This window comes from Lotus japonicus, chromosome 1 (genome assembly GCF_012489685.1).
Source record: "Lotus japonicus ecotype B-129 chromosome 1, LjGifu_v1.2".
Taxonomy (NCBI): domain Eukaryota; kingdom Viridiplantae; phylum Streptophyta; class Magnoliopsida; order Fabales; family Fabaceae; genus Lotus; species Lotus japonicus.
In genome coordinates, this window is record NC_080041.1 from 94,968,272 (window position 1) to 94,987,289 (window position 19,018).

General features: G+C 33.6%; 2 protein-coding genes and 1 long non-coding RNA gene across 3 annotated transcripts; 2 read left to right on the forward strand and 1 right to left on the reverse strand.

The window, feature by feature from the left end:
- Nucleotides 1–543, reverse strand: LOC130713018 (uncharacterized protein At4g04775-like). The gene is made up of 2 exons (XM_057562828.1): nucleotides 415–543; nucleotides 1–327 (listed from the first exon to the last, which is right to left on the reverse strand). The coding sequence occupies exons 1-2, from the start codon at nucleotides 541–543 to the stop codon at nucleotides 1–3; spliced, it is 456 nt and encodes a 151-aa protein (XP_057418811.1).
- A 414-nt stretch (nucleotides 544–957) lies between these two features.
- Nucleotides 958–5,804, forward strand: LOC130728021 (dolichol-phosphate mannose synthase subunit 2). The gene is made up of 3 exons (XM_057579352.1): nucleotides 958–1,225; nucleotides 5,314–5,427; nucleotides 5,507–5,804. The coding sequence occupies exons 2-3, from the start codon at nucleotides 5,338–5,340 to the stop codon at nucleotides 5,657–5,659; spliced, it is 243 nt and encodes an 80-aa protein (XP_057435335.1). The 5' UTR covers nucleotides 958–1,225; nucleotides 5,314–5,337; the 3' UTR covers nucleotides 5,660–5,804.
- A 10,007-nt stretch (nucleotides 5,805–15,811) lies between these two features.
- On the forward strand, nucleotides 15,812–18,394 carry LOC130728022 (uncharacterized). Its single transcript, XR_009015518.1, has 2 exons — nucleotides 15,812–17,571; nucleotides 18,148–18,394. It is a non-coding gene; the product is annotated as an uncharacterized LOC130728022 (long non-coding RNA).
- The last annotated feature ends 624 nt before the right edge of the window (nucleotides 18,395–19,018 follow it).

Genomic DNA, 19,018 nt, shown 5'->3' on the forward strand with positions numbered 1-19,018 from the left:
TTACATGAACTTCCCAATCATCATTACAAACACAAACAAAGTCATCAATATGACACAAATTCTCATCAATTGAACTTGTTGAGCTGCAAGGTCATTGTTCTTGCACATGGCTGCATTCATGTACCTAATTTGTTCAATCACCATCTCATTTTTCTTCAAAATAGCTTCCTTCATAAGCACCACCTCCTGCATCAACACTGCATTCTTCAGAGAAATCTCATTCAACACCCTCACAACTTCTTCATTCTGCATACAGTTTGGGGCATTCGATTCAACTTCATTTCCATCTTCAACCCATCGAAAGAAGTTGCAATTAGATAAATGACCCTGTACAACAAAACCCATACAACCCAGAAATTATGAATTCATGCCAACATATGCAAAAATGAAGAACCCAGAAAATCATTTACTTGCCTTTGGTAGATAGCAACTATAGAAGGGTTTTCCTGGGTTGGCATCAGTTTTGGAAACCCTAACCACTGCTTCTTCACCACACTTGCAATGGGGCACTCCATCGTTCATCCCTGAGCTAGAACTTCCCATGGGTTTTTTCGATGGCCTCTGGGGAAGTCGCGACCTAGAACTACCACTCATCTCCCTTCTCCCTTTCAGATTGAAGGTTGATGAATTTGGAATTTTCCCCCAAATGTTAGGGTTCATCTTCATATAGATGATTTCAGGGACTAATTTGAAGTGTTTAACATAAACCCCCAACGGCTATTTCCACGTAGGCATTGATTGTGGGAAAAAAAAAATTCCATGTCAGTAAAAGGTTAACGGACGTTATATGATTTTAACGTCAGGGACTACTATGACTATTTTTTGTAACTTCTGGGGACCGCGAGCCTAATTAAATTCATCCAGGGACGATTCTGAAGTCGGTGGGAACTTCCAGGGACCATTGTGACCATTTACCCCTTATCATATCTCACATTTACCTTTCTCTCTTTTGGGTTTGTTTGAAGTGTTACACAAACAAACACACTCCCAAAAGCCAGAAACGGAACCCTTTCCCATTCACAATCCCACCCTGATACGAGAAGAGATTCTGGAGAATTCGAATCACAATTCCGATTATCCTTGGTCATAGCAATTGCGAATTGCAGAACAGTGAGCACATTCACGTCCTTATTCTCCCTTTGTTCACGTCGCTTACATCTCATAGCACACGGGACCATTCGATCGATTCGGATCAAGGCCTCTGCCTGTTGATTTGATATTGAAGGTTTGAAACATTGAACTGTTTATCTATTATAACTGCTCATTCGTTCTGCCATGCAAATATTTGTCCAATTTTTCGCTGCCAATAGAAATCATAGTCCGATACTTAATTTATGCTGATTTTACTTTGCTATTTTGTGACTACTCTTAATCAAAAGGATAGGAAAATTTCAGCATGTTAGGGTTAGACTGAGAATTTGATGCCTAACTAGTCAGAGCATAATCTCTTATTGATATATGAGAAATATTGCATGGGTTTGAAATCGACACTAGAAACTTAAATAAGATTCCAGACCTACAATAAATCGAACTTTTACCTTACGCACCCGCGGCATTTAAGAGTAATACCTGAGAGAACCCTTCTCAGTGCTGCATTTCACGCAAACATGGTGGTTAGCTCTTTGAGAAACAGATCTACCTGTAGAAGAACCTAGAATGTAGTTGGGTTGGGATCAGAATGAAGCTAAAGCATTTCTTTTTCAGGTGCAAGCTCCCATTCCTTCCCACCATTGATTTAGTACCAAGACCAACCAAATGTATTGAGTTTAGTCACAAGCAAGTCCAAGATTCTGCCATTCCCCTGACCATTGATTTAGTACCTTAACCATTTTGATCAGTGACGAATCCAAAATTTTTGTGTTTTGGGGGAAACTCATAAATTAGTTTATGATTAAACATATTTTTAGTTCGAGTAAAATATGACTTGAATTGGATTTGGTCACTCCAAAAAAATCATAGGCTTTTAATCCATAATATTAATAAAAAATGTAAAGTTAGTCTCTCTCATTCATTTTTGTAATGGATTTTGTGAATTAGTGTTAGTTTAAACCCCACAAAATGCATCACATGAACTAACTATACTTATTAGTTATTTCATTAAAGTTAGGGACTAAAATATAAGTTTTCTAAGTTACCCCATGCCCCGCATGTTGTTTAACCTCATCCTAAGTGGACCGATGGTGCTTAAGATAAATGAGTTAGAAATTTTATTAATCTTTATTTGAATTTTTATTACGAATCCTATTGGTCTATTAGTATGAGGTTAAACAACCCCATGAGGTAACCTTAGACAACCCAAAAATATAACATACTATAATTAAAAATATGACTATGACTCAATAAGAGCCTATTAAGCATTTCTTTTGTGTTTTGAGCCTTAGTCCCCTCTTCAATCTTAACCAAGTTTGTTTGCACTTCTCCTCGAGTCTCGACAAACGCATCATAACGCAGGTAATTCTACTCGAACCCTCTGTATCATGCTGCGAGTTTCGGTTTTCAACAATACTTAGCGAATCTTCCATTTGCAAGCAGAAAAATTCAGATCTTCGATTGAGTTAGCAAACCTTTCATCGAACCCTTGAAGCCTCTAATACCATAGGTTCAGTTAACTTATGTACTGAACCTGATTTGATTTCTCGTTGAATCAATTCCTTGCTCTTAAATTATAGACCTTTTGAATTTTGGGTATCTAGAAAACATAATCCATCACGGTAAGGAATTTTGGTTCACAGCCATTAAATGCACTAATAGAAACATAGCTTCTCATCATTAGGTTGGAGATTGGTGAACTTTTTCTCTGTTCTCTTTTGGGAATTTGTTTTCTTGTGTCGAAATCTGTACCACAAGTCTCATATTACAGTTCAACTTGGTAACTTGTTTGATTGGGTGAGGAGTAGGTTTTCATTTTCACGCAAGCTGCTACCAACAAAACTGATATGGCTTTTGGAACTGGGAAATTGATCTTGGTTTCTGTTATCAATGGATAAATCATAAATTCGTCTAATGATCTCTAGAATTTGGTTCGGATTTTTCTGGGTTTGTTATTTTTGGGGTTTAATCTTGCTGATATGTGGTATTGTTACTATTAGAATTGGGAAGGCCTAACTCTACCCTAAAAGCTAGCTTGGAGGTGAGGATATCTTCCCATATATAAGGGCTATCTTGGCTCAAGGCTCTGGACATCTGGAAAGTGGAATATGCAGGAATGGACATCTGCAGGTGGCCCATATAATACCACAGGTTTTTTCAGAACTTTGAAGAGGTTGGCTGCTGCTGTCTATTGGGAAGGCACGAGGAAGAATGTGACAGACTTTGTGGCCTCTTGTGAGGTTTGTCAAAGGAATAAATACGAGACTTTGTCTCTTGTAGGGCTGATCCATCCTTTTCTGATTCCAACTCAAGTTTGGACTGATATCTCCATGGATTTTATGGAAGACCTACCTAAAGCAAGGGGAAGGATATTATCTTCGTTGCGGTGGACAGGCTTACTAAATTTGCTCATTTCCTTGCCCTTGCTAATGATGTGGCTAATGTGTTGATCAAAGAGGTGGTCAGGATGCATGGTTTTTCCAACACTATCATTTCTGACAAAGATCATGTGTTTATGAGCATCTTTTGGAAGGAGCAGTTTCAGAGGGTAGGGACCAAGTTAAAGTTTAGTACAAGTGTACAAGCTATCATCATCAAACAGATGGTCAAATGGAGGTCGTAAACTGTTGTTTACAAACCTATTTGAGGTGTGTGATTGGCCATATAAGCCCGAGCAGTGGCTTGATATTTTGAGTTGGGTTGAGTATTGGTTTAATACCAATTACAGTGCTGCTACTAAGATGACTCCTTTCAAAGCTTTGTATGTGCAGGATCCTCCTGTTCTATGGAAGGGAACTACAATTCCTTCTAAGGTTGAAGAGGTCAATGTGTTAACTAAGCAACGGGATGATCTCTTAGATGATTTGAGGCCTTCAGGGTTAAACTTAAGGCTTTAGACCATATAGGAGCAGCTGCTGATAAGCATAGGTGTTTTCAGGAAATTCAGGGTGGTGGTGTAGTTTTTCTGAAGTTACAGCCTTACAAATTGAAATCTTTGACAGCTCGCATCAATCAAAAGTTGAGTCCTCGTTTCTATGGACCTTTCAAGGTCCTGTCCAGAATTGGCAAGGTGGCTTACAAGTAAGACTTGCCTCCAGACTGTAAAGCAGACCCTGTTTTTCATGTCTCCTTGTTGAAGAAAGCCGTAGCTGAAATTGCTCAGGTTCAACCTCTTCCTTCTGTTTTGGCTGAGAATTTTGAATTGGCAGTACAACCAGAGGATATTCTGGCAGTTCGCGGAAATACAGCCCAGGAGCAGGAAGTTGTTGTAAAGTGGCAGCAGTTGCATGAATTTGAGAATAGTTAGGAGTCCTGCTTCAGTTGAAGGAAGCCTTTCCAGCTCTACACCTTGAGGACAAGGTGGCAGTTTTTGGGGGTATTGATAGGAATGATAGACCTCCTATTGTTAAGGTGTATCTTAGGAAGCATAGGTGAGTTATTAGGGGATTATAGCCTCATAACTAATTGGCTGGTCAGTTTGTTATTGGTTAGCAGTTAGTTATTGATTAAGCTGCTAGTTAGATAGTTTATAGAATAAGTCAGTTAGCTGAGAGAGCGTTGTTAATTTGGACAATTGTGTAGTAGGCTGAACTGAACCCTCGAATCCTCTTAGTTCAATCTTGTAATCTTTTCCCTGTTCTTCGTTCTTCTCACCTTGAGAAGGCTAGGGATTTAGGGATTGTGAATAGCAATTCCTTCTTTCTTTGCTGGTACGAGTTCTATCATAACTGCACATATAACCATTCCTACCTGAATTCTATTTTATATTTCCTACTTCAGAAAGAACCTGATCATATTTTTCATTTTTCACATAGTAGTATAGCCTCCTCTTGGAGATATACTTTTTCCTGTTAACAGAATTATCTAAACACTTGCTCTTGATTACTATTGTTGCAAGAGAAGATATTGTCCTTTCGGCAATGTTTTCAATGTTGAAGTTCTATTCAAACTGAATTTCTGATGAAGCTTCCAAAGACTTTTAGCATGTATAATTTTGTTTTTATTTTAGTCAAAAGTGTTTTCAATGTCCTCCCTTTAAATTTTAAGTAAAGATCACTTTTACCTTTTTACATCCAAACAAATCACGAGTTCGTGAATTCCTTTCAACTTGTTGCAGACAAAAGAATTTATTTGTGCCTGGATGCTACCAATATTTTGTTGAATTTGTTTCAAATGTCCATATTGTGAACGCGAGCCCTCATTCGTGTCTTTTGTTGCCAACAGGAAGTGAGAAGAATAGACATCAAAATGGAATTAGCAGACAGAGCAGTTGGATTTCTCTTGTCCGTCATTAGCTTATCGATATTCACTTATTACACTTTCTGGGTCATCATCCTGGTTAGTAACTTGCCAACTACCTTTAAACTAATCATGGCTTCCCAAATATAACTTCTTTATTGATCTTGTGGTCTTTCAGCCATTTGTAGATGGTGATCACTTCGTACACAAGTATTTCTTGCCTCAAGAATATGCCATCCTAATACCAGTGTGTGCTGGCGTGGCAGTTCTCTGCTTCTTGTGCATATTTATTGGATTCGTGATGCTCAAATCCAAAAAGAAGGCGGCGTGATTTTTGTGTATCTTCTAACATTTGTACCCGAAAATGGAAATTTAACTGTGTGTGCTAGTGTTTGAAATTAGCAACAATTACCTTTTGTTTCCTGAAAAAGTTAGAAAATGGTAATGAGAACTAAAACATGCCCTTGTTTGCTTCATGCTCTTCTAGTAATTGTTTGCACCAGTATTATTGGGAGTTTAACTTCCTAATAAGTAATAACACAGTTTGTCGTCTAAATCATATTACATTATTTAACTAGTCCGATGGCTAAGCTATAAACAATGAACTAGCCAATATTAGCCCAATGTGAATTTTTGCAATCAGTTCATCAGTGAGCATAGACTGTCATCCTAAGTTGGGCCACAAGAGATTAACTAAAGTGTTAGGCTAATGCCATAGAAATAGAAAAGAGAAAAGTGAGAGATATAATAATCAACGCAACATGCAATTAGAGGTTAAAATACTGATTTAGACGTTGGTTCGGAAGAATGCAAAGAACTGCATATGTCAAAGTAGGACCTATCAACCAGACACCACTACAGATATTACAGTCATAACTCATAAGTAGCCAAAGATTTTCAAGCGGGATTTGTCGTTGGTTATACAAACATGGGTTCCTGTTTCTTTGGTTTTCTGTTGCCACTATTATCTTTGGGTTGCAATCCAAGTCCCCCTCCACCCCCACAGACACACACGGGGAAATGATCTGGCTTTGATCTAAAAATCATAGATACTCTCTGTTTTTTTTTTCTCGGTACATAAGAACCATCTAGAGATTGATCTCTAACCTTCCTTTTCGAACTCATATATTTCCAAGTTTTTACTACTTGAGTTATCCTTCGGAGACTACTCCATCTGCTTTTATATAACTGTCATTATTTATAGAATTCTTTTCTCATATTTATCTGCTAATTTTATAATTTTAAGACAACATTATTTCTATTTTATCAATTATACCATTATTTTGTTGGTTTTGAGTTTTGACTAATTATACCCTTTACTTTTTTTTATGAAAATTATACCCTTAACTTAATATAATTCTTAATGGTAATAGAAAAATTGAAGGGTCATAACTAATAAGAGAGATAAGATTTTTATTAGAAATATAGATACTTCTTTCATTCCTAGAATTAATTCTCTAGAATTAAGAAAAATAGTTTGTCCATATAAATCTTAAAATGATGTTTCTTTTTTAATAAGCAAATTAACCAAATTTATCCGATATAGAGGCAATCAAGAAAGCCGCATAAGTAAATATTATTTCATTCCAATGTCAAATCCAAATTGCAATAAAAAAGTAGAATCGAAAACGAAATCGAAAACGAACTAACAAATGTTCTTACTTGTCTTCTTGTTTTTCAATCAGAAGACAATTAGCTAATTATCGAGACTTTGGATTATATGGACATGTACTTCGTGAAATGTAAAAAGTTTCATTTAACATTCCTAAATTACCATTATTTAAAACTTACAAATTCAATAACTTTTTCTTTCTACTTTATTATATACTTAATTTCTCATGAATTTATCTCTAGAAGCTTACAACTTTCCAAAATCTCACAATCTTTTTCTTATAAACTATGATGGTGAATTTGGAAGAAATAATATAATACTAAAAATTAAACCCGTGCGTTGCACGGGTTTGTTTTTAAGTTATGTGTCTATTATTTGTAAAAATAATTTATGTAATATGAAAAATTATTGAATAGTAGATAATTAAGAATATGATAAACATATGTAATGTAATTACATTAATGAAGCTCAATAAAAAAGTTATTGTACACTAATTTATTATTTTTTTTTGGTAAAAACATTTGGTACCGGTCATCCTTTGGATATACCGACAGATTTGAGATTTAATCACAATTAAGACTCCTCATCCCTCCCCCAGAGTGTATTGTGTGGGGATCGAATCCGAGAGCTCTTCACACGCACTCAGTCTGCGTTGCCAACTGAGCTACCCATCTTGGGTTAATTTTTTAGTATATTAAAGCACATATTTTATATTTTATGTTTCTTTAATAAAAATTATTTTCAATTTATTTGGTGATTATATGTTTAAATAGTAGTGCACTCTCAATATTAAGTAAATTGATGAAAATATATAATTAGAGCTGAATACAGTGTTTGTGTAAAATCATCTATAAAAGTAAAAAGACTTTTATAAAGTGGTATTTATCTCTTGCTTTCATGTTTTGGCCATGAAATTAGTGTTTTAAGTTGAAACTTTATGGAAAGTGTGCTAATGAAAGTTTAATGTCGAAACATATTCTTAGTCACACATATAAAATTTATATTATTTATTGTATAATGAGTATTTAATTAGTTAATATGTAGTTTGTAAGAGCATATATTTTTTAACTTATGAATTAAGATAATAATTTATCTTATTCGATAAATTTTTATAGTTTTATAGAAAGTAAAAAATTATAAAACCTCATAAGACAATTTTAAAACACAAATCTTTCAACCTAATGAATGTCTATTATAATGGTTAAAATTAACTCTTTGGATTCGTGAGATTTCGTCCTTAAAGAATGCACTTTATGATAGACCTTTAACTTTCACTACACTTGAGTAGAACATGATTCTCTCAGTAGATGATACATGTGGTTAACACAAATAAATTATAAGGACTTAATTTAAAAAGATTCTTAAACTCGTGTAGCATAATAATCTGCAAAAGTGAAAGTTGGTTAAGAATGATTATTATTTTTTATCAATGAAGAAATATTGTAGATATATCAAATATGATTTCTTTTAGGAACTTTATTAAATACTTCATTGCATACTACATTTTGTCTATTGTATATGAGTGCAACGATGATAAACGTCATAGGAGGTTATAATTAAACTCATATTAAATATTATTAGAAAACATATTTTAAATCAAAATTATAACTACTATCGACCAAAAAAATTAAAATTATACAATTTTGACAAATAAATTTAATTAAATTATTCTATTATTTTTTATAACTAATTAACATGACATGCAAAGCATATTTAATATATATCTCCTAATTTAATTAACTTACTTTTTAATATATTTAATTTATTTATCATCATATATGTAGTTAAATAGAAAAATTACTCTATGATCATTTTAACTATCAATAATTATTGAATACAAAATATTTCTTAATTTTAAATCTATTTTATCTAAATTAATTAATTATAAATATTTGTCAACTCAAGTTATTTTTTAAAATTATAACTATTATTATTTAATCTAGATATTTTGTGAATATTTAATGTAGGTAGTCAAATAGCTTTTGACAATACAATTATTTTTTCAGTTTTTAATCTTATTATTTAATATATTTATTACAAAGATAATTTGTTATTATTTAATGCATTATAATACATGCAATCTTTACTAATGTATTCAATGTAATGGTTCAAGTGTGTTTTACTTATATATATAGATTTTGTAGGTATTAAAAAATGACTTATAATAAGGAACAGAGAGAATATTAATTTTAATAAAAATGAGAATATTTATACTCATTCTTAATGCATGTGCTAAAACCTTAAAGGTACATATACTAAGGAACAAAGTATTAAGAAATTAAATGTCTCTAAAAAAAGGTTTAAGAAATTAAATGAGCATGAGAACTGAGAACTCCCTGGCAGGGTTCATTATTTTTAGTGACCCGTACGTCTTTGATATTGGTTAGTCTTGATGTTGTTTATGAGGGAGCAGGAGGGCTAGCAACACACATTTCAATACTTTTCTTAGGGCTGTCCATTGGCCGGTTACAGTCGGTTTTGGGTCGCTGGTGTCGGTTTTGTCGGGTGAAAATCACAAAAAGTCTAGGCCTGCCACCGTCTGTTCACATCGTCGATTTTGTCTGTTCTCGAATTATGCGGGTGGCGGGTGCGTCAGATCGGTTAGATAGTAACCGAGAGTAAAATCATGACAGAAATAAACAATATAAGAAAGGAGAAGAGAAGGAAGAAAACTCAAATTTTCCACTAAAATTTCATATTCCAATGTAAAAGATGAACAATAACAAAACAATTACAGAACCATAACCATGAAACTAACCTATCAATTGAAAAAACTCAATTAAATGGAGGAACCCATGACCAAAGCCGCCCCTAACTCCGCCTCCATCGTGATGAGATGTCTCCGCGGTGAAGAGATCGTCTCCTCGTAACAAGATCAACTTCGACTTCAACCGCAAATTCAATACTTTCAGCTATTTAAACCTTTATATACTTTCAGTCCTGACTTTAGTTTAGTAGCCTTATAACATACACAACTTCTCAATAACGACTACTAAATTTTTTTTAGAGTGTCTTAAGAACCTATATTAAAGAACAAAATCTATTCCTCAAGTAATCTCTTAAATTAAGAAATTGTACGTTGATTTTCTCAGCTAACCCACATAACTATCTAGTCCCCAAATTATTTGTAAACCAACAATGAGACAACACTAAATAACTTAATCTACTGGCTGCTTAACTCATTCTTCCCGATTGATCAGATTCATGCTCAATTATACATTATGATGAGGTGATGTGATACATTCTGATTTACGCTGTCCTTATCTCATTAGATACATGATAAAAAGAATGAAATCTTTGGATAATCTTTTGCTGCTATTGTGATCCGTTTTATTGGACACGGTTAGCAATAATGCATTTCATGTTCATATGGAAAATGACTTTTGTCTCTATCATAAAAATCTTAAAGCCCTCACATTAACCAGAATGAAATAGAATAGTGTTTCTTTTGTCACTCGAAACACACTTATATCCAGTAATAGACAATAAGAGAAATAAAAGATATTATATATAGTGTGATAGAAATATAAGAAAAAATATGATAAATAAGAAAGTAGAGTCTGAATAAATCAATTTTCATAAAAATATGAGTAACAAAATAATTATAAGGGAATTGTGTATTCACACTAAATGAAATATGACAAGGTAGGTTGATGTAAATGGTTTAGCGGTTCATTTCCTAAATAAGTGGTTGGAGATTCAATTCTTAACTCTAGTGAATGAAAATATCATTGGTCAACCTCTATCACTTAGTGCGTTAATTGTCAGACAAGAGATTAATTTCATGGCTACTGGCGGTGACAAAAATAGAATATAAAAGTCACCCGTGATTTGTGTTCAATTAGACTTCTGTTTTCTAGTATTGGGGAGATGAGGAGTCAAAAGCAAGATAAATTGCATCAATATAGGCTAGCACAGAGGACAAAGAGAACCAGGCACCACATATTTACCTGAAGCCTTTGCGATCTTCTGTATTTTTCCATTGATGCAGATTCTCCTTCTTTGGCCTTCTATTGACTCTCAAACAAGTGGTATCAGAATTGATTGTTGGTGAGACCATGGTGGACAACTCCTTGTATCAAATGTCTCTATGGTAATGTGGTGGCTAGACGATGCATCCCTTTGATGCGGTGATGCAATGAAAGGTGGTGCAAGTGTAGATAAACTTTTGCTGGTGGTAAACATGGTAATGTGATGATGACTCACATTTAAGAAAGAGAATGTTAAAAATTCAAGTGCGAGTTGAAGTCTAGATTGGTTAAGGTGAAAACAATATAAGAGATGTAAATGTAATGTATAAACTTAATGTCTTTAACATTTTAGGTAAAAATGTGATGTATGGTGTAAGTCTGTTGCTTTGGCCCTGACCCCCAACATCTACAACTTTGATATAAAAACATTATTGTTCTTTTTAATGTGACGATAAATTACTAATTAACTCTTATTTATTTTTGTTGGAAAATTCTTATAACTTCAAATTTTCAATATGCTAAAGGTGTAAGGGAATGAAGGGACTTGCAGGGTGAAGGGCTAGGGTTCGAATCCTGGCGAAGGAACTAATTTACTAACAATTAACAACTAACATTGGCCTATCAAAAAAAAAAAAAACAAACTTACTCATTCCAACAAATAAGGAAGTTTAATCATTCCTTCGTGCTAAGTGCTAACTTAGTTTTTGCCACTTGCAATAGATAAATATTAAAATTAATTAATACATACTTTGAGAATGAGTTCAGAGGAACTCTATTATTAAAATTAATATTTTATAAATAATAAAAATATAAATATTGAAATAATTTTAATTTACGATGATGAGATATTGAAAATAAGTAAAAAAGTGTTATCTAATGCATTTTTTTTCGATAAAGCAGAATTGCATTGATAGGAATCCTTGAGACCAACCCACAAGGCAAAACTGCATCGTTATCTTATGTATTATCCTATCATAGTGGCGTAATAAACAATAAATTATAGAATGATATAATTGCATTATTATATCATGTCGATCTCCTTATCTTATTCATCAAACTAATCTTAATATGTATATTAATAAGCGATTTGTTGAATTAATAAATTATACATGTTTTTTTTTACAAGAGGAAAAGAAATTATACATGCTTAACTTCTCATAAATAAAATTTTAAATTTGAGTCATGTATAAAAAATAAAACCTGCCACAATTAAGAAACCAGCCTCACTAAAATATAGATGGGACCCAATATAGATATTTATGATAGCTATTTTTTAAAGAAAAAGTATTAATGTGTTAGTTACGGATGTGCAAGTTGATCACTCGACCTTGACAGGAGTAAAAAAAAAATAGTCACTCGACCTTGACAGAAGTGCAAGTTGTGTTTGATGTGTTTCCTCAAAATATGTTTGATTATTTGCACTAATTAAAATAAGCTAGTTTAATCATTCTTTGGCTGCATTATTTGATATTGTGCTTGCAAGTGATATGCCATTAGTACACAGAGCTAATGGCACCTTTACCTAATTCCTTGTCCAATCCCCTGTTTTGATTAACACCACATAAAGCACTAATTGCAATTCTTAGTTAACTATTTCTTTTAGAATGTGATGTCAAGTGTAGTTTACAAAATTGACGTGTCTGAAATTATTTATTTGTAAAACCCAAAAGGCCTTCCAAAATGTAGCTTTCCTTCAATACTTTCCTACTTTTTAATTTTGGTTCATATTGTCTTCTACTACTCACATCATTATCTCAGTATCATAGTGGAGTGGAATGCCAGATCAATGGATTGCATCCACAATTCCACATTTCATCTAGCTAGACAACCAAAAAGGTAGTCCAATGGGGTTGGATCTGAAATTATTAACTATAACAATAATAACATTATAAAACAATGGCAATCAAGCCTTTCTCCCACTTAGCACTTACTAATAAACATAATGACTATATTGCTTATAATTAGTATACAAGGTTTGGCCATACCATTGAAGTGATTTTGCCCCATTCTCTCTGGTCGGATTTGATTAATTATATAATTTGCCAAATGTCATGCCATGGTTGGCTCTAAAAATCCAAAATGTCTGTACTGACTACTGAGACTTATTCAGGCGCCAATGGAATACTTTTTCACTCACACACTAATCTTTATTTCCACACATAACATGTCCTCTAGAACATGTCCCCACCAATGCCTTCAATACTTAACATGGCCCTTTCTAGAAGCCAAAATATTTTTCTGCATCAAACCGAGTTTAGACCTTCATATAATTAAGTCGGGTAAACAACTTATTTTGACTTAATTAAATGTTTCTGCATTTATCACTTGAACATTTATTTACAAGTTAATATAAACAATTTATAAAATATAAAAATGAGTTTTTTATTTTTTTTGGTCAATATAAAAATGAGTTATAAACTAGGAGTTTTTTTTGTCAATATAAACTAGTAGCTAACCCGATCCAATTCAGTTCAATAGTGGGGTGGGTTGGTAAAAATATAAGTCACAAGGACTTTGGATCATTTTAGCTCAATTCAGCTACTGCTAGCATGTGAGCCCATGCAGGTTAAGACCAGGTTGAGTTGAATTGGGTTACTCTTTTTTATGACTACTTTTTAAAAAATAAATAATTAAACTAAGACTAGAAGTTAGAGCTATCAAAATGGATTGTAACCTACAAACCAACCCAGCCGAACCCGACTCAATGATGGGTTGAGCTGGTAATTTTTTTTTCTTTTCATTTTTTTAAATGTGAGCCAATCCACCAACGTGCGGTACGTCGAGCCGGATTTTACTTTTCCTAGCTCATTAAGAAAGTAGTCGAGTTGACTCGACCTACTTTCCTTCAACATAAGGTTAGTCGAATCAGCCCACTTTGACAACTCTAGAAAATTAGCTAAAAATAGCTTATACTCCTTAATAGTAGTTATTTATGTATAAACACTTATATTATAAGATAAACTCTTAAATAAGCTCTTCTTAACTCAGCCTTATGGTGGAAAAAATTGCTTATTATTTCTTCATGGTTATTGACCACTCCACCTTCTACACAGAGAACAGGTTACTCCACATTAGGCATTGCTGATTCCTGTTTCTGTCTCATAGGCTACAGGAGATTAAGCTTATATTGTGTGTGTAGTGTGCAAGGAGCTAGATATTCGAGACAAATTCCCTTTTCCTGAAACTTTTTTATATTGAGTAAAGCTACCTCACCTTAGGTACCGTAAGATGACTCAACTTGCCACTTAGACAAAACTCAAGTGGTGGTAGAATTCCAAAATATGATTCTACCCTCAAACTCTTCTAGCTGATTCCAAACGTGCTAGATGATGTGTAGGCCACAGAAGAAATAAAATCTTACCATTTGCATGAAACAGAGAGAGAGAGTGAGAGAGAGTTATGTCTCTTTCTGCCTAACTATTCCTAGAAGTCTAAAAAGAAGCCATGGCTCCCTCCCTAAAAATGTGAACAACTTTTTAGAGCCACATTTTGCATGTGCATGTAGCTCCAAGAAAACTATGAGAGTAGAAGCATATTCAAACTTGGAGAGCTAAGGCATAGAACTTCTGAGTGAAATTAAAGAGATGAGATATGAAAAGATTCACTTTTGAGTCTTTTCTTTGTGCATTCTTCCTATGATTAAGGCATGAAAAGCATCTTTGGTCTTCTCAGTGGAACGGACTTGGAAAGAGACACAAAAATTAACATTTGGTATACACTAGTACAATTAAGTAAAAAAAAAAAAAAAAAGCTTTCAACACTAACCACTTCCACTTCATCCTCCTCAACAAGAAAACAGAGAAAAATAAAACAATGTTTGAAGCCACTGTAACCTTATGCTCCAATCTCCATATACCAGGTTTTTTTTTGTACGAGATATAATCCAATTTTAGAAAGGAAGCCTTAGTTAGGTTGATTGGTAAAGAATATTGCAGACGAAAAACACATGGAAAATTACAAAAAAGCTATCAAGTGATTATTGAAACAAAGCAAATTTCCACTATGCAAGTTTGACAAATCATTGATTTGGGAAGCATGATAATCTCAGTGGAAAGCTATCTTCAGTTCCTGTAACAGTACTTAAATCGCTTTCAAACACGGTTGGTGGAACAATAATGCAAACAATACAAGTTGTTTAATTAGTTGACCTGCCAATTTTCATATCAAATTCAATAAAGATTTGTGTACCGCTTTTTTGTGTGTAGAGTGTAAACATCTAAACATATGAAGAGAATTCACAAAAATAATAAATGTGATATGTGATGTGATGTGACTTGAAGAAAGATATAGAGAGAAAAATTAGTGTATTTGAGTGTTGTTACTGTTATGGTGTGCACGAATTGCGACGTAATGAACTTATCAACTTCTGCAGCTAAACTGTTACTTAGAGGAAGTTAACCTCTCCCTTGATTCTTCTCCCTTTCTTCTTGCTTATAGTAGTTTTGGGAACCAAAGTGTATCCAAACTTCAGACAACAACATTTCTGATTATGACACACAATTAGGCATGTTATGTGGCAAGGCTACCATCTGAATGTGTGGATATGGAAAATTATTTGCCAGTGTTTTAAATTGCAGTCCGCAACCGCAACATAAAAGATTTTGAAGCTCCTGCAGGTTGCAATGGCATTGCAACTGCAATTATGGTAGTTTTAACTCGCATTTGTCCGTAATTTCACAATACAGCTGCAACAGCAACGACAACCACACCCGTAATTTAAAACCTTCTCACAATCTTGTGCGAAAGAAAGGCACAGGCTCACCATGCTGTCTATTTCTTCAATGTGGACAGGAATAAGGTTCAGAAAGATTGGTCTATTCAAAATCTTTCTTCTCCCCACATTTACTATCTTTCTCTTTCCAACTCATCTATCAGCATAGAACAGGACATAGTGTGAAAATAAAAAAACCAAAGTTGTAGTAACATAAGAGTTATTATTTCTCTAGGGGTAAGACACTTGATATTTACAAATACATCTTGCCACTTCATAATCTCACTATGCAAGGTGTGCAGCAACAGGGGAAAATGGCATTGGGCCAATAAATTTGGTAGTTTTGGTGGTTGAAGAAGCTTTAGCTCTAGACTCTAGAGTAATTTCTACTCACTATGTTATGTATCATGGTGAGATTTAAAATTGACAACGTTTTTTATTGTGGTCACATCTGCATTTAATTTATGATAAACTAGTCCTAGTCTTGAAATACCAGTAAGGTGGTGTGGCATGGAGCTTTGTACTTTCTAGTTTCCTATTTAATAAATTTGCAATATTAGTAAATTTCCAAATTTGTGGCACAAGTTGTTTTCCCTCCCTTTCAATGAATTGCAATTAACAAGCTTGTAATGAATTCAATTATCCAACCCCTTCATCTATGCTGTGAGCCTACAAGGCTACAACAGCATTAAGTATTATATTCAGCTATTTTTTCCTGTTTTTTATATGAAGGTGCTAGACATGTACCCTTAATACCAATGAGTGGTTAGTACATACTTGATTCCCTTTAAGTGAGGTCTTGAGTTTGAATCTTGTTAATAGAATAAAATCATGTTGGGAGAGTTAGCCCACCAGTGAACGTTCCCGACTAAAACAGAATAGCATCCCGGGATATCTGTGATCATAACAAAAGTAATAACCTTAATACATGGTAGGATCCTTCAACCCTTCAATTTCTCTTGAAGTCTTCTCAAGGCATCTTTGACCGTTTACAATTACAAAATACAAGTCTGATGAGTGAATTCCATATTAGATCTAAATTTAAGCATCAAATAAGATGAATCTCTTGAAAACTGATTGCCTTTTTTCATAATTTATTTTCATGTTGTCCTTCCTTGTCCACATGCTGCATATATAAAAAAAATTATATGTAAGTTGTGGTTCAGGTGGTATCAGCAATCAGCATAGATTAGATTTCTTTGGAATGATGGGGGGGTAATGTATAAACTAGATTACTTCCCTAATTTTGGAGTACCTTATAGGGTATATGTGTAATTCAATTTCTATGCTCTGTGTGATGAATATTAAGTGGTGTGGTCCTGTTAGTTGTGAGTTGTGACAAGCTGTTTGGGTTAAAAAAATCAAAGGCCCACCCAACTAAGCCTTTCATTCCTTGCTCCCAAACCATTCCCACCTTTAAAAACACACTCAATTGCTTGTTTTGTTATATATGAGTAGCCTTGAAGCACCTAAGAAGAGTCCCAAAATTCACCACTACCTGAACCTTTTTTTTTATTTCCTCTTCATTCTCTAGCTTCTATTCTTGCTGTGAGATTCTCAGAAGTGATACTATAGCTTGGCTTGAGAAAGGTGCATGCTGAACAAGATGGAGAAGCAGGGCACGTGCAATGCTAACTCATGAACACAAAGGAAGTGAACCCAGCAAATCACATTCCTTTCTGATTGCGTGTTCGCATACACGTTAGAAAACCACTGTGAAACCAAAATCGTGGTTGACATAAACAACTTCCCTTAACTTTTTTCTTTTATTAATCATGATTTTGGCTAAACTGTGATTTTCTACCATGAATCCGAACATGCACTGATTCTGATAGCTGCAGTAGCTCCAGTGAGTTAGTGCTTCATGTGCCCCTCTTCCCCATCATGACAACAGCACCTTATTGCATTTGGAAATGGTGAACTGAAAAAGCTTATGTTCCACATAGAAGGTGAGTAATAGTATATATCATTATCATTATCATTTTCATCCTTGTTTTAGTTTTCTTTATTATTCAAGCATTAGCATGTTTTCAACTCCACATGCTGAGACTTAAGAAATCAGTGTAAAGTACTTTAGTTTGGATAAGCTTTGAAATTTGACGATATTAAGTGAGTGGCTTGGAATGTCGGTTGTGTGTGTTTTCAATATATTAAGTTGGATAAACATTGACTGAACAATTTGATTCATAATCAGAGATCATGAAAAGTATAAGAGCAATCATTATGGATTATATATGTTGATGAAATTTGAGTGTCAGTCACATTCTAACTCGTAGGTTTCCCTATCTCTTCTTCCCAATCACTTACTCAAAGTTTGCTTTTATGTGGAAAACCCAAATGGGGATAGAGGTCACCATGCAAGAATATCATGCTGCAGTTTAATTTGGATTCAGTTTTCAGCTTAATAACTTGCTTGTCAAATATGTCATTCTCAATGAAGCACTAATTCATGTTAATGACCTTGTCTCGCCTTCAATTTCATATGATTTTATAATTGAAAATGACTAAAGTGGTATATGAGTCAGTGGCTGCAGGTTTATCCTCCTCACAAGGAAAAGCTTATTTGTTGGGCGTACTTGGAGGAAGTCCTAACATAGTGACATGTTGTCATATAATTTCGCACCATAAATTCTTAATCATTGAATGATTGTTGATTATTTTGCAATCCTATATAAGTTATGCTGATAATTTTATTTGTATATATATAATTAGTCCCTCAATGTATTACCACCAAACTCGTAAATCAAATAACACATGATTGTTCTAGCTTAAGTAGAGGTCTCAGTTCGAGTCTCAGTGAATACAGCTACGTTAAATTTTTGTAAGAAGAGTTTTACCGCTCATAATAATCACACAACTAAAACATGAATTTTTTTCTTCTTCTTGAATTCCATCTCAAACAGAATTAAACTTATGGTTAAGAAAAAGTCGCTAATTGTATTAACATCTTTCTAATTTCATTCTTTTATTAAATATTCCATTAGACATAAACTTAGGTATCTTTGTTGGAAAGTTATGTTGTACTTTTTTTTAGCTTGAATATGTTTTTATTCCTATAAAAAAAACCATTGGCAATAGATATACGATTTTTTTAATACATCCAATTGATAAATCTTTGTCTACATATCATTAATATTGACTTAGTTAACAGCCCACATATCATTCCATTTATTCAGCAATAATATTTTAATTTTAATGCACTCACAGTGTAAATTTTTTTACACCGTCAACTAATCGGATTTCAAAGATTAGACATGTCGGTCAATTTAATTAAATAAAAAAATTATCTTTCCTACATTCACGAAGTCTGATTGGTTTACAGTGTAAAAAAACTTTACATTGTCGGTGCATTAAACTTTTCTCATTTTAATTCTACATTTTTTAATTTTTATTTGT